The sequence below is a fragment of the Phoca vitulina genome, unplaced genomic scaffold, assembly GCF_004348235.1.
Source record: "Phoca vitulina isolate PV1807 unplaced genomic scaffold, GSC_HSeal_1.0 scaffold2, whole genome shotgun sequence".
Classification (NCBI taxonomy): Eukaryota; Metazoa; Chordata; class Mammalia; order Carnivora; family Phocidae; genus Phoca; species Phoca vitulina.
Window position 1 is genome coordinate 11,437,554 of NW_022589705.1, and position 13,424 is coordinate 11,450,977.

At 39.3% G+C, this 13,424-nt stretch overlaps 2 protein-coding genes across 3 annotated transcripts in view; one reads left to right on the forward strand and one right to left on the reverse strand.

The window, feature by feature from the left end:
- The window catches only part of AKNAD1 (AKNA domain containing 1), a 35,950-nt gene extending 34,105 nt beyond the window's left edge, over window positions 1–1,845 (forward strand). Inside the window, exons 13-14 of the mRNA XM_032419599.1 lie at window positions 743–872; window positions 1,632–1,845. Coding sequence (XP_032275490.1) covers window positions 743–872; window positions 1,632–1,763 — 262 coding nt within the window. The 3' untranslated portion in view covers window positions 1,764–1,845. The remainder of the gene's footprint in view (window positions 1–742; window positions 873–1,631) is intronic.
- A 7,254-nt stretch (window positions 1,846–9,099) lies between these two features.
- STXBP3 (syntaxin binding protein 3) overlaps window positions 9,100–13,424 on the reverse strand; it is a 51,474-nt gene continuing 47,149 nt past the window's right edge. For both annotated transcript variants that reach the window (XM_032422197.1, XM_032422188.1), the window contains 2 exons: window positions 10,370–10,518; window positions 9,100–9,592 (listed from right to left, as the gene is read on the reverse strand). In XM_032422197.1, coding sequence (XP_032278088.1) covers window positions 9,498–9,592; window positions 10,370–10,518 — 244 coding nt within the window. In that variant the 3' untranslated portion in view covers window positions 9,100–9,497. The remainder of the gene's footprint in view (window positions 9,593–10,369; window positions 10,519–13,424) is intronic.

A 13,424-nucleotide genomic window follows, 5' to 3' on the forward strand; every position in this document is an offset into this window, starting at 1 on the left:
GTCACAAGCATTTGAAGCCAGACTTTCTGGAGATGACTGCTACAAGTGTCCTATGTACCAAAGAAGTAATGCTTAACAGAAGGAATCTCAAGCCAGGGGGACATGAGGATGGCTCCATGGCCCACCTGTCAACAGGCAATGTCTTGTGGCATCCCTTAAGGCCACTACTCATTGTTGTGCAAAGCATAGCACCACGCAGTGCCCTTTGCATACACTGTGAATGAAACCTCCCAGAGCTATGCAGTGCGCAACTACAACAACCGTACGTGGTGACACTGGAGTCATAGTGTAGTAGGCAAGGGGAGCCTGCTTAAAGAGGTGCTGCTTTTATCTTTCTACTGCTGCTGCCTCCTTACTTTGTAAGCTCACTGGTGCTAGAATGAACTCAACTCAAAGTGCTTGCAATTGGCAGATTTGTGTGCATTTGTTTTATAAATATGCAGGATAGAAGGCTGGCCTGAAAAGAATGAAAACCTAATAAAAATCAGAGTTTTGCCTCTTTCTGTGGCAACGGAAGAAGAGCAGATTCTGGGAGAAAACACCCTTCATGGTTGTGGAACAAACTATTTCTGTGGTCAGCCACAACAGAACTATAGGCGAAAGGCAGAGAGAGCACAAACTCCTCACCCCCAACACACACACACACACACACACACACACACACACACACACAGCCATTACTGAACCACCACGAGCTCAAGGGGAGAGGGCAGTTTTATACAAATATGCTTTTGCCCTCCAGAAAAAATCTTAAGGTTTTCATGACCTACCATTCAGACCTTGCTACACCCTCACCCCATTTCCACTCCTGCAGGATTTCTGGAAGCAAATCCTTAAGCAACTTTGGCAGTATTGAAGAAACAGAATCTGAGGTGAGGACTTAGAAAAGAAAAACAAAAACATTCTAGAATCCTTGCAGCTTGTAAGTATGGTCTTGACCATAAAACCTTTTAAATTATTACAGTATGGGGGCACCAGAAAATGCACAAACACAATTTGTGCTCAGCACTAACACAGAGACACACAGCCTGAGCAGCCACGTGGTTTGTATTATTCCTAAATTGGTTCCAAGGGAAATTTCCTGGAGAAAGTGTTTTGTGGGTGGTGCCTCGGCTACAGGATCCCTTGGGCCGGGAATGAAGGCAGCAGACTGTTTCCAGCCGCTCCCAAGTCTGTTCCAGTGACACTGGGATTAGAACTGCCTGGTTCCCAATTTTCCAGTCAAATCCCAGGCCACTTTCAAATGCTTCCAACGCAAGCACTAATCCCCCTGGGTGCCCTCCCAGGGGTTATGACTCCTCCGTCCCCTTCGACGACCCCCAAAGAGCTTGCCTTCTTTCTCACAGATCTCTTCCTCTGTGGCAGGGCAACAGCCTGGCAGGTTGCTGATCTCACCCTCTGATTCACACTCATCGGTCATGTGTTGGGTCTTTTTTTTTTTTCTGTCCCTTTCCCTAAAAAATATATTCCATCTCAGACTGGTTTCCTAGGAAACCAACTGTCAAAAACAGGAATAGACTGGGTGGGAAAAGAATACTCCAAAAATTCCACCTTGCAATGTTTAATAATGAGATAACCCAATTAACAGAAACAGTAACTTTAAACAAAATGTGTGGACTTTCCCTTTGTAGATTTTAAACTCGTCTTTGGATCATGCCCTGAGGACAGCAACCATTTTGAAAGACACTACTGATCGAATGATTAGAACTATTGCAGAAAATCTTGCCAAAGTACAGAGATGGAGGAATCAACTGAAATACTAGTTCGACCCAAGGCAACCGAGGACTTAAAAAAAAAGAGAAATGCAAAGGAAACTGATCTTCCCCCCAAAAGTATCTTATTATGCCATTTAGGAAGGTGACTTTCTAGAGAAAATACCAAAACTGTAAGAAATGGGGGGGCACCAAGTGCTTAAAAGGAAAAAACAATGGACCCTGATTCTTAAAATTGAAATCAACAAGTATTTATTTTAAAATAAATCTGTTATTCCTAACTCATAATAAAAGAAATCAAAGCAATAAACTAGGAGTGCCTGGCTGACTCCGTGGGAAGAGCATGCGACTCTTGATCTCAGGGTCAAGAGTTCGAGCCCCACCTTGGGTGTAGAGATTACTTAAAAAAAAAAAAAAAAAGGATAGAACCAAACTATACCTTTGCCTGTAAGTATGGCAAAAACTAAAGTTTAGAAAAGCCAGTGTCAGTGAGGCTGGGGGTGCCAGGTGCTCTTGTACCCTGGGGATGGAAGTGTAAATTGGTGTAACCTGGTGGGAAGGCTACTTGGTACCAAATCCTACCAATGTAAAAGCACTCGCCTTCTGAGCAGAAACCCCACTCTTAGCAATTACTTCATAGGTGACTCACACCACAGGCCATCGTATTACACAGGGGTGGCCACTGGAGCACTGAGAGAAAGAGCCCCCAAGTGGAACGATCTAATACTCTGTGGGGATTCATAAATAACGACAGGCATACAGTTAGCGCTCTGCACCACTGGAAAAAAATGAGGTGGATAATCTTGCAAGATAGTGAAAAAAAGCAAGACAACTAATATATGTAGTGTGACCGCATTTGTGTATGTTTTTCAAAGGGCATACATATTTTCTGGAACAATACACAAAAATATTCAGTGGACCTCCAGGAAATGGAAACTGGGCATCGTTCAGGGAAGGGTGGTTCAGTTGGTTAAGCGTCTGCCTTCGGCTCAGGTCATGATCCCAGAGTCCTGGGATCGAGCCCCACATCCGGCTCCCTGCTCAGCGGGAAGCCTGCTTCTCCCTCTCCTACTCCCCCTGCTTGTGTTCCCTCTCTCGCAATGTCTCTCTATCAAATAAATAAAATCTTTAAAAAAAAAAAAAATGCTACTACCAGTCTTCACTCTCTACCTTATGGTGCTTTTACTTTCTGTACGGTATGAAATTCTTACAATATGTTTATAATATAAATTACATGAAGATCTCTTGAAGTCAGATGCAAAAATGAGATTAATGAATTTGGGACAAAGTGAAGACAATTCACTAAAACTATGTACCGGGGATTAACTAAATGTATAGCATTTCATGTAGAATGTCAGAATAAGATTTTGATTTGCTTCTTTAAGACTGCTTTATAACCTCTTTAATGACAGAGCAGCACATGATTGGCTCTTTCCCTGCTTCCTGAGGTCTCTATTTACTCGAAACAGTCAACAAATGGTTTCCCAACCCCCAGAGCTTTGCTCAGTGGTAAAGAGTTGAATCCATTCCCACTTTGAAGATTTTTGTGGCCAAGGCAGCTGCTATTTGTCTAGCTGGCTGGAGAATGGGCTATTTTTAACTTTGGGGCTTGGAAATTGGTTTCGGGTGCCTTAGAAGAGATAAAGCAGAGGCCAGGCTGAAGATGTCTCTGACTTTGTGGCTGAAGGTACTTGGTACTTTAAGTCTTGGCACCATAAGGTAGAGAGTGAAGACTGGTAGTAGCCTTTTTTTTTTTTTTTTTAAAGATTTTATTTATTTGATAGAGAGACATTGCGAGAGAGGGAACACAAGCAGGGGGAGTAGGAGAGGGAGAAGCAGGCTTCCCGCTGAGCAGGGAGCCGGATGTGGGGCTCGATCCCAGGACTCTGGGATCACAACCTGAGCCGAAGGCAGACGCTTAACCAACTGAACCACCCAGGCGTCCGTGGTAGTAGCATTTTAAGAGAAAAAAAAGGGAGCTTTAACTGTGTATATGCTAAGAGGCTTCTAGATTCATCACTTACCTAAATTTAATCACAAGTTGATAACCTGTTTTGTGTGCCAAGCAACACTATCCTGTCCCCAAGTTTAAAATTACACTTCCCTGGCTTGAAGGGTTCTCGTATGATTCATTAGTTCTTAATCTTTTCTGGGTTCAACTGTCTTTGAGAAACTGAAGAAAGCTATGGAGTCTCCCTCCCCCATGGTCCCCTCTTGCAGGGAAAAGGGATATAAGAACACACACAATTTTTAAAAGTTCATGGACACCTAAAGCAAACCCACGGAACCCAGGTTAGAAAGGACCACCATAAATGAATATTCCTAAACCCTCAACTAACCTTTAGAGAAACATTAACTATTATAATCATTTATTTAAAAATATGGCTCATCTCTGCTTTATTAAACTATATCCTAAATGTAATTTTACATTTCCTTAATGATTGAGGATTATTATGAACCATCACTGCAACGTGCTTAATCTAAGAAACAGAAATAGGGCAATGTCCTTAAGAATTTCTGGAAAAGTGCTAGGCTCTGATTTACAAAGATAACTTTATGTTTACTGATCCTGTAGCCTTGGCTGTCTCCTCCCTTCTTTGTGTAAATTTTGACAGATCTCTCTTCTAATTCTGCTGCAGTAACAGACCAGAAAAACAAGTTCATTAGCGAAAAGTAATTGTATTTCTAATGCTGAGTCAAGGGGCTCACCATTGCTGAGAGCAGGAGGATGGCAGCATCCACCGTCCAGAGGCCTCTTTCTGTGTGCTTCCAACATGTAGTGGTGCTCCGGTGGCTTGAGGCTGCCAGGAGCAAGAAGCAGGATGAGGGGCAATGCTTTTAACTCTTTAAAAAAAAAAAAAGTCCTAGCCATCCACTTTATTCGATTATACAAATGAAAACTCATCTGTTTTTTTTTTAAGATTTTATTTATTTGCGAGAGAGAGAATGAGAGACAGAGAGCATGAGAGGGAGGAGGGTCAGAGGGAGAAGCAGACTCCCTGCTGAGCAGGGAGCCCGATGTGGGACTTGATCCCGGGACTCCAGGATCATGACCTGAGCCGAAGGCAGTCGCTTAACCAACTGAGCCACCCAGGCGCCCCATGAAAACTCATCTTTTAATCACTCCTTTCAACTGTAATCTTACGGTTAAGGATTTAAAATAGACCTAATTCATACTAAATTTGAATATGTTTATTTTTAATACTCAAAATGTTGTTTTGGTAGTAGAAATTTTACCGTGGGATGAAGACTTTGTTGCTCCTTTGATTTTTTTTTTTTTTTTAAAGATTTTATTTATTTATTTGACAGAGAGAGAGATAGCAAGAGAGGGAACACAAGCAGGGGGAGTGGGAGAGGGAGAAACAGGTCTCCCGCGGAGCAGGGAGCCCGATGCGGGGCTCGATCCCAGGACCCTGGGACCACGACCCGAGCCGAAGGCAGACGCTTAATGACTGAGCCACCCAGGCGCCCCATGCTCCTTTGATTTTTAAAAGAAAACTGCCTGCCACCTGACAATTCACAAAGGGTTACAAATACCTGAGTTATGGGGGCATCACATCTTACAAAATAAACTGTCAGGATCTGGACCTTTGCGGCTCAAATCCAAGAATTTTTGTGTCTTTGTGAACGGCTGATATTTTTATTTTTTTGTGAATATGGCTGAACAATGTGAATCCACTATACTTTATAAACCAAGCGCATTTCAACAGGAAGCAAGCGTGGGCTTCCGAGATAGCGAATAAATGGTTTCAGTTAGTTCTAACAGCAAAATATCTTTTTCGGGGTCTTATCAGAATCCGTAATTGCTAATTCTGGAGGTGGAATCAGTTTATACCAGGAATTTATGTGAGATGATAACTTATGTCTTCAAATTCAGCAAGAGATTTAGGAAACACGATCTAATTCTAAGCCTAAAGTATATGTAGGGTGGAGGCCTCAAAGGATCTCACATCACTGTGATAGGACAAAGTCATCAGTGAGGTGTTAAGTGACTGAATGGGCCAGTGTGTGCTGCCACCACACTCTTGGTTCCACCTGTCACAGGGCACTGGATCAGTGTAAATCTCTGCTCCACATACATACTAACTCTGGACAGATAGTAACCAAGGTATACAAGGGCCTCAGATAAAACGCAGACACCAAAAACCAACCCTTTCACTGGCAGTGAACTGTTCCCATGTTCGATGCATGAAGAGAGACAAGGCTTTCATCTCCACACGCACACCCAGGTTAAGTTACATAACCTTTTTGGGCCCTAGTTTTCTCGGCTTTCAAATGGAGATGATGATGATAATAGTGCCTATCCGCACAGGATTAAGTGAGAAGATTAAATGAGGTAATATAAGCACTTTGAAACACTACCTGGCTCATATAAAGCTCTAAGTAAGCACCTGCATATTATTATTTTGTTATCACTACCTAGTAAACTAGCAAGTTATGAAATTAATATATCAAAAAATAACATTCCTATATAAAAGATGTTTGAAAGTAAGGTAAAAGATCCAATTCATATGGAACCACAGAAGACAGACATGGCAACTGTAGTACCTATAGGAAGAAAATAAAGGTTTTGAAGGTCATAAAGATTTAGGTAAATAAAAAGACATTCTATATTCCTGAATTTCAAGTTTCAATATTATAGAGCTGTCAATTTTTTTAGAGATTTTATTTATTTATTTGAGAGAGAGAGTGAGCAGGGTGAGGGGCAGAGGGAGAAGAAGACTCCCCGCTGAGCAGGGAGCCCAATATGGGACTCGATCCCAGGACCCTGGGATCATGACCTGAGCCGAAGGCAGATGCTTAACCGACTGAGCCACCCAGGAGCCCCGAGCTGTCCATGCCTCTTAAAGTAACCTATAAATTTATTGCAAAGCTAATGAAAATACCAAAATAAGTTTTGGTATTAACCAAATGATACTGAAGTTCATTTAGAAAAATGTAATAGTTAGAAAATCTCTGAAAAATAAGTGATTTAGGTGTGAGTGGAGATTATATCTGTCACACATTAAAATATAGCATGAATTAGGGGTGTCTGGCTGACTCAGTTGGTGAAGCATGCCACTCTTGATCTTGAGGTCATGAGTTCAAGCCCCACGTGTGGCATGGAGCTTAAAATTATTTTTTAGACCTTTTTAAAAAAAATATTTTATTTATTTATTTGAGAGAGAGAGAGAGAGAAAAAAAGAGCACAAGCAGTGGGGAGCGGCAGGGAGAGGGAGAGGGAGAAGCAGGCTCCCCGCTGAGCAGGGAGCCCGAGCCGGGGCTCAATCCCAGAACCCTGGGATCATGACCTGAGCCAAAGGCTGATGAGACACTTAACCAACTAGCCACCCAGGCACCCCTAAAAATTTTTTAAAATAAAATATAGCATGAATTAAAATAGGGAAAGACATATGAACTATAGGTCAATAAGAGAATTCAGAAATAGACCAAAATACAAATATAAATTTAGTCTATGATAAAGGTAGTATTTCAGACTAGACGGGGAAAGAGGGATTACCCAATGAAATCTGTACAATATCTGGCTGTTTAGGAAGAAAGCTGGATCCCTGGTTAAATACTGTATCAGTCAGGGTTCACTGTAGGAAAAGAAAATCCGCAGGTATTTCAAAGAATAGAAATTAACAGAGGTCCTTAAAAATCAGAGAAAAAGAGGCGCCTGGGTGGCTCGGTCGGTTAAACATCTGACTTCGGCTCAGGTCATGATCTCCGGGGTCTTGAGATTGAGCCCGGTGTTGGGTTCTGCGCTCAGCGGGGAGTCTGCTTCTCCCTCTGCCCCTCCCCCTGCTTGTTCTCGGTCTCTTTCAAATAAATAAATAAATACTATCTTTTTAAAAAATCAGAGAAAAAGCTGAAGGGGCAGAAACTGGGGGCCAACATAGCTTTTAGACTCGGGTTGTATCATCTTCTGGGACGCAGGGCACAGGAAGTCAGCGCCGTTGCTGCCACCAGCACTGCCGCAAGCCCATGCAGCAGGTGACAGACACTGAGACACGGCGTCTAGTTGCTACAAACAACGTCAGGTGGCAGGAGCTTGCTTGTCCACTAGTACAGCATGGTAGATGGTCTCTACCTTCCAAATCTTGACCAAATGCAAATCACCGGCAGAACCTAACCAGTTCTGAACCCTGCTTATCTTTGAGTCTGCAAAACTTCATTTTTAGCCTTTCATCCCCTGTGGTATGAGATGGGGAGGCATGGGACATAATGCCGAGTGCTAAGAGACAATACCTGGCATACATTGTCACACTAAAGTCAATTCCAGATGGATGAATTACCTGTAAAAATAAAATGAACCTATTGAAATGTTCTAGAAGAAACAATGAATTTATCATTTTGGTTGTAAAAGGTTATTTCTAAGTACAACATATAATTCAGAAACCAAAAAGGAAAAGTGATGGGTTTATCTACATAAAAATGTAAAATGGTGGTATCTATCAACATGTTGACTCTTGGACAACACGGGTTTGAACTGCACAGGTCCACTTACACAGATTTTTTGGACAAATATAGTACAATACTGTATATGTATTTTCTTAACATTTTTTTCTCCCACTTTATTGTAAGAATATAATAAATAATACATACAACACAAAATTTGTGTTAATCGACTTTGTTTTCAGTAAGGCTTCTGGTCAACAGTATGCTATTAGTAAAGTTTTTGAGGAGTAAACAGTTTTTCAACAGATTTTCAACTGCATGGTTGGGGCTGGGGGGCTGGGGTCAGCTAAACCCACGTTGTTCAAAAGTCAACTATATTTAAATGCACAAATACTTTGACCAGCTATGCCATTGCTAGAAGATATTATAGAAGTATTTGTGTATGTTTGCAAAGGTATGTTCCCAAACAATGCAGCATTATATATAAGAGCAAAACTCTGAAGATGAGTAATATATAAAATTATGAGGCCACTATGAGGCCAGGTAAAAGGAGAGATTTGAAATGAACACATTCCCTTTGTGTAACGCATGTGCAGACATATCCTTTTATTATCCAACCTTATACAAATATTACATTGTTTTTATAAAAAGTCAACAGGGGCTATCTTGGTGGGAAGATTATGGTGCATTCTTTTTCTTTTTTGTAACTCTCTGATTTAGAACTTTTAAACTTCCCAACTTCCCCTTCCTCCCCTGCCCCCAAAAAGATAACTTTTGTAACTATACATTTATTTTCTCTTAGAATATTCACACTTATTTTTGGTTTTCTACTTTAAACATACATGATTTTGAAATTATATAAAACTGTTCTTTAGAAGTATCTAGGAAGACAGTATACCCTGTGAAATTATTCTATTTCTATTAATGACAATTATTTTACACATAAAAGAAATTATGAATTTCAATTGAAAAACTCCACTTAGAGAAAATCATGACATACACACAGTTTTTACTTTTACAGCCTTTTCATTTAAAATCAGTTCTTTCCCAAAAAACTATACTTGAGCATAAGACAGGTAAGTATCTGATAAGTAATTAGTATGTACATAGGTAGTTGTGAAGAATTACCCACAATTCTAATATATTCAGTTCCAAAGGTGAAAAATTTCCTTTTAGAAAGCATTTGAACATTTCTTCTCATCATCTACAAAGCAGCAACACCATTTAAATTATTAAAAATGGCAAATCCAATGATATGTAACCATAAAGTCCCTTAAGAAATAGATTTGAAAAATCATTATTCCATAAAATATTTACATTGTTTAAATTACATGATAGCAACTTTGTCTTGATTTATTTTAGTTGAACATGCTAATAAGAATCTCCAAAAAAAAAAAAAAATCATTATTCATCCTTAATAAAGGAGACTTTATCCTTGGGTTTATTTAGCATCTTTATATCATCCAAAAGCTTTCTGGGTGTTAAAATATGCGTAGAACCTGGTAGGAGAAAAGATAAAATTTCAGAGGCCAGAACTTAATTGGCTAATTATATTGCTCTGTCCCTCAAATTTGCAAAGTGCCATAGCTTGGGGCAATTTAACAAAATTTCTATAGGACACATTCCTGGCATCTGCCTATACCACAGTATTTCAGTCCCTCCTCTTCATTGCACAGCACGCTCAGTAAACCACTGCTAGTACTCTGTCTACTTTGTGCAATACACTGATACGCTGACGATCAGAACTGGACGTTACTATCCCTGTGGCAGAACAGAAGAATCACTGCTCAATCACAGGTCATTAAGCTGTTGTGCAGATTTACAGCGGGTATACAAATGCTGCACTCCACAGAGGAGGAGAGTTTCCGTATCAGTGGCTTTGACTGAAGTTCTTAAAACTAAATTCCATATAGGACTTGCCAATGTCAGGTTCACATCCACAAAAACATTCAAAGTACTTCTGTAGTAGAAATGTATTTATGTCTCAAAAATTATTTAATAATAAGGGCAAGTCTGGAATATAATACTTTAAAGGACATTTTTAATAATATCTAAATAATAAAATATTTTGAAGCTTATTCCCTCAAAATCAGAATCTTTAAAAATCAAATTATCAAAAAAGTCAACCAGGAAAAAACTCTAGTACATCAGATAAAACACATTATGATTAATAAGTTTTTTTGCACTCAACAATTTAGACCTACATGTAACTTTCAACATAAAGTTTTGCATTTAGTTTGCTTAAAAAAAATTGAAAAGAGGAAAACATGTCTTACCAATAATAACTTCACAGGATTTATGTGCCTGAGAAACTTCATAAGCACAACGCATTTCAGAGTATGTAATTCCTCCGATTACAAAAACAATCAGCTTTGACCCATTTTTTCGGTCCTCTAAGTAATTAGTTCTGGGTTTCTGGCGAGCACTAAAAAATAAACATACACAAACATGTTAAAAACTTTTCCAAAGCCATAGTGCTTGTAGAGTTTTTAAAAAGCCTAACTTAAGCAAACTCAAATCTGGCACCAATTACCCTGATTTTATGGAAAGGACTTAACTATGGTATGACTGGAGAACCAAGACAGGTTAGGTAGGCCAGCCCCACTTCAACTTTAATTTTGATCTAATAGAGCGTTTGGACAAATCACTCATAACCTAATTCAGCACTTTTACTCTATATACCTGAAAAGTCTATGACTTACCATTTTTTTAAAGATTTATTTATTTTAGAGAGAGAGAGAGAGTGTGTATGGGGGAGGAGTAGAGGGAGGGGGAGAAAGAAACTCAAGCAGACTCCATGCTGAGCACAGAGCCCGACATGGGGCTTGATCCCAGGACCCTGAGATCATGACCTGAGCCAAAACCAAGAGTCAGACGCTTAATGGAGGCACCCAGGTGCCCCAAAAGTCTATGACTTTCTGAAGTCTTTAAAACCCTCTTGTTTCAGTGTCACTCCCATTTTTTTAACTTCAGAAAGTCATAGACTTCTCAAGTATGTTATTTCTTCATATGAAATAAAAGAGTGTCAGCTCTATTTTATAGGTACAGGGAGGGAAGCACCGGATTTGGAGCTGATGTGGTACCAGGACATCCCATGCTGAAACTCACTGAGGTAGGACGGTAGGAGGTACTGAAGACATATGTGCATTCCTGTGTTCACTGCAGCATTATTCACAATAGCCGAAACACGGACAACACTTAAATGTCCATTGGTGGAGAGATGGATAAAGAAAACGTAGTGTATATATGCAGTGGAATATTATTCAGCCTTTAAAAAAAAAGAAGGAAAGGGGTGCCTGGGTGGCTCAGTCAGTTTAGCGTCTGCTTACGGCTCAGGTCATGATCTCAGGGCCCTGGAATTGAGCCCTGAGGTGGGCTCCCTGCTCAGTGGGGAATCTGCTTTCCCCTCTCCCTCTACCCCTCCCTCTCACCTGTGCTTGCACGCTCTCTCAAATAAATAAATAAAATCTTTTAAAAAAATAAAAATTAAATAAAAATTTAAAAAAGAAGGAAATTCTGCTAACTGCAACAACATGGATGAACCTGAAGGACATTATGCTAAGTGAAATTACATTGGACTCAGAAAGACAAACACTGCATGATCTTACTTCTATGTGGCATCTGAGACAGTCAAATTCATAAGGCAGAGGATAGAATGTTGGTTGCCAGGGGCTGGGGGGGGGAGGGGAAATGAGGTAGTGTTGGTCAAAGGACACACAGTTTCAGTTATACAAGATGAATTAATTCTGGAGATCTAATGTACTGCATGGTGACTACAGTTACCAAAAATTATACTGTATGCTTGAAATCTGCTAAAAGAGTAGATCTTAAATTATTAAATTAAGCCTTCTCACCACACACACACACACACAAAAGAAAGAAAATGGTAAGTTTGTGGAGGTGATGGATATATTAATTAGCTTGTGGTGATCATTTTACAATGTACATGTATCAAAACACCAAGTTGTAGATCTTAAACATATACAGTGCTATTAAGTCAATTACACCTCAATAAAGCTGTTAAAAAAAAGACCTGGTTACAACTCTGATTCTGCTTCTTTCTAATTCAGTAAGACTTTCGGCAAGTTACTGAACCTCTCTCTAATAGTCAAGGGTTGTTTTCAGGATTAAATGAAATAATGCAGAGGATACACAAAGCATGGAATCTGGTACCAAGGAAGCACTCAATAAATAATAGCTAATGTTTCTATCATTTCCTCCCCCAGATGCTCTAGATCAGCATTGTCTAATACAGCAGCCATTAGCTACATGAGGCTATTTAAATTTAAATTAATTAAAATTAAAAACGCAGTCATACTAGCCACATATCAAGTGCTCAACAGCTCCACGTGGCTACTGACTCATATTGGTGAGGGCAGATACATGACATTTCCATTACTGAAAGAAAGTTCTATGGGGTAGCACTGCTCAAGATCATAGGAATCACTTTTTTTGATCTCACACTCCACTGGTAAAAAATTTTGAGCTTTTATGTGAAAAGTAAATATTTCAAAATAAAAATTTATGTACTTCTATTAAAAATATATATTAGTTTATAAATTAGATATGTATACTGGTGTCTATTAATAAAGTTTAATTTCTCCCTTTTTCAGGTAAAAATAAATATCCCCCCAAATCATCTTGTTACCCATTTTGGAAACCATGTTCTTTCTAGAGGACCTCTAAGACCCTGAAATGTAGGATCCCATGGTAAACTTTTAATAATGTTCTTGTCTAGATAATTTCCATCTGCCATCTTAAGAAATGATGAGGGAGTAAACAATAGGAAGAAAGTAAAGAGAATCAGTAACTGGTTTTGAAAGATGAAACAGGAATAAGATACACTCATGATTCCCATATAAAACAAATCAAGGAGATACTAAAAGTGCAATTTTGGTTTAAAAACTATTTCAAGGGGGCACCTAGGTGGCCCAGTTGGTTGAGTATCCAACTCAATTTCGGCTCAGGCCATGATCTCAGGGTTATGAGATCAAGCCCTGTGTCAGCTCTGTGCTCAGTGGGGAGTCTGCTTGAGATTCTTTCCCTCTGCCCCTATCCCCACTCTTGCACACGCACACACTCTTTCTCTAAAATAAATAAATCTTAAAAATAAATTTTTTTTCAAAAGAAAAATAAAAGAGAAATAGAGTAAGAACAACAAAAAAAAGGAGATAAATACTGCTTAAACAATTATGTGACTAACAATTTTTAAATTTCTGAATAGCAATTTTAGGACAATGGGATTATATTTAATTTGTTTCACATACATGTATAAGATGTTGTGCTAGTGTTTTACATTCTGATAGATATAAAAATAATAATTAAAGCCCT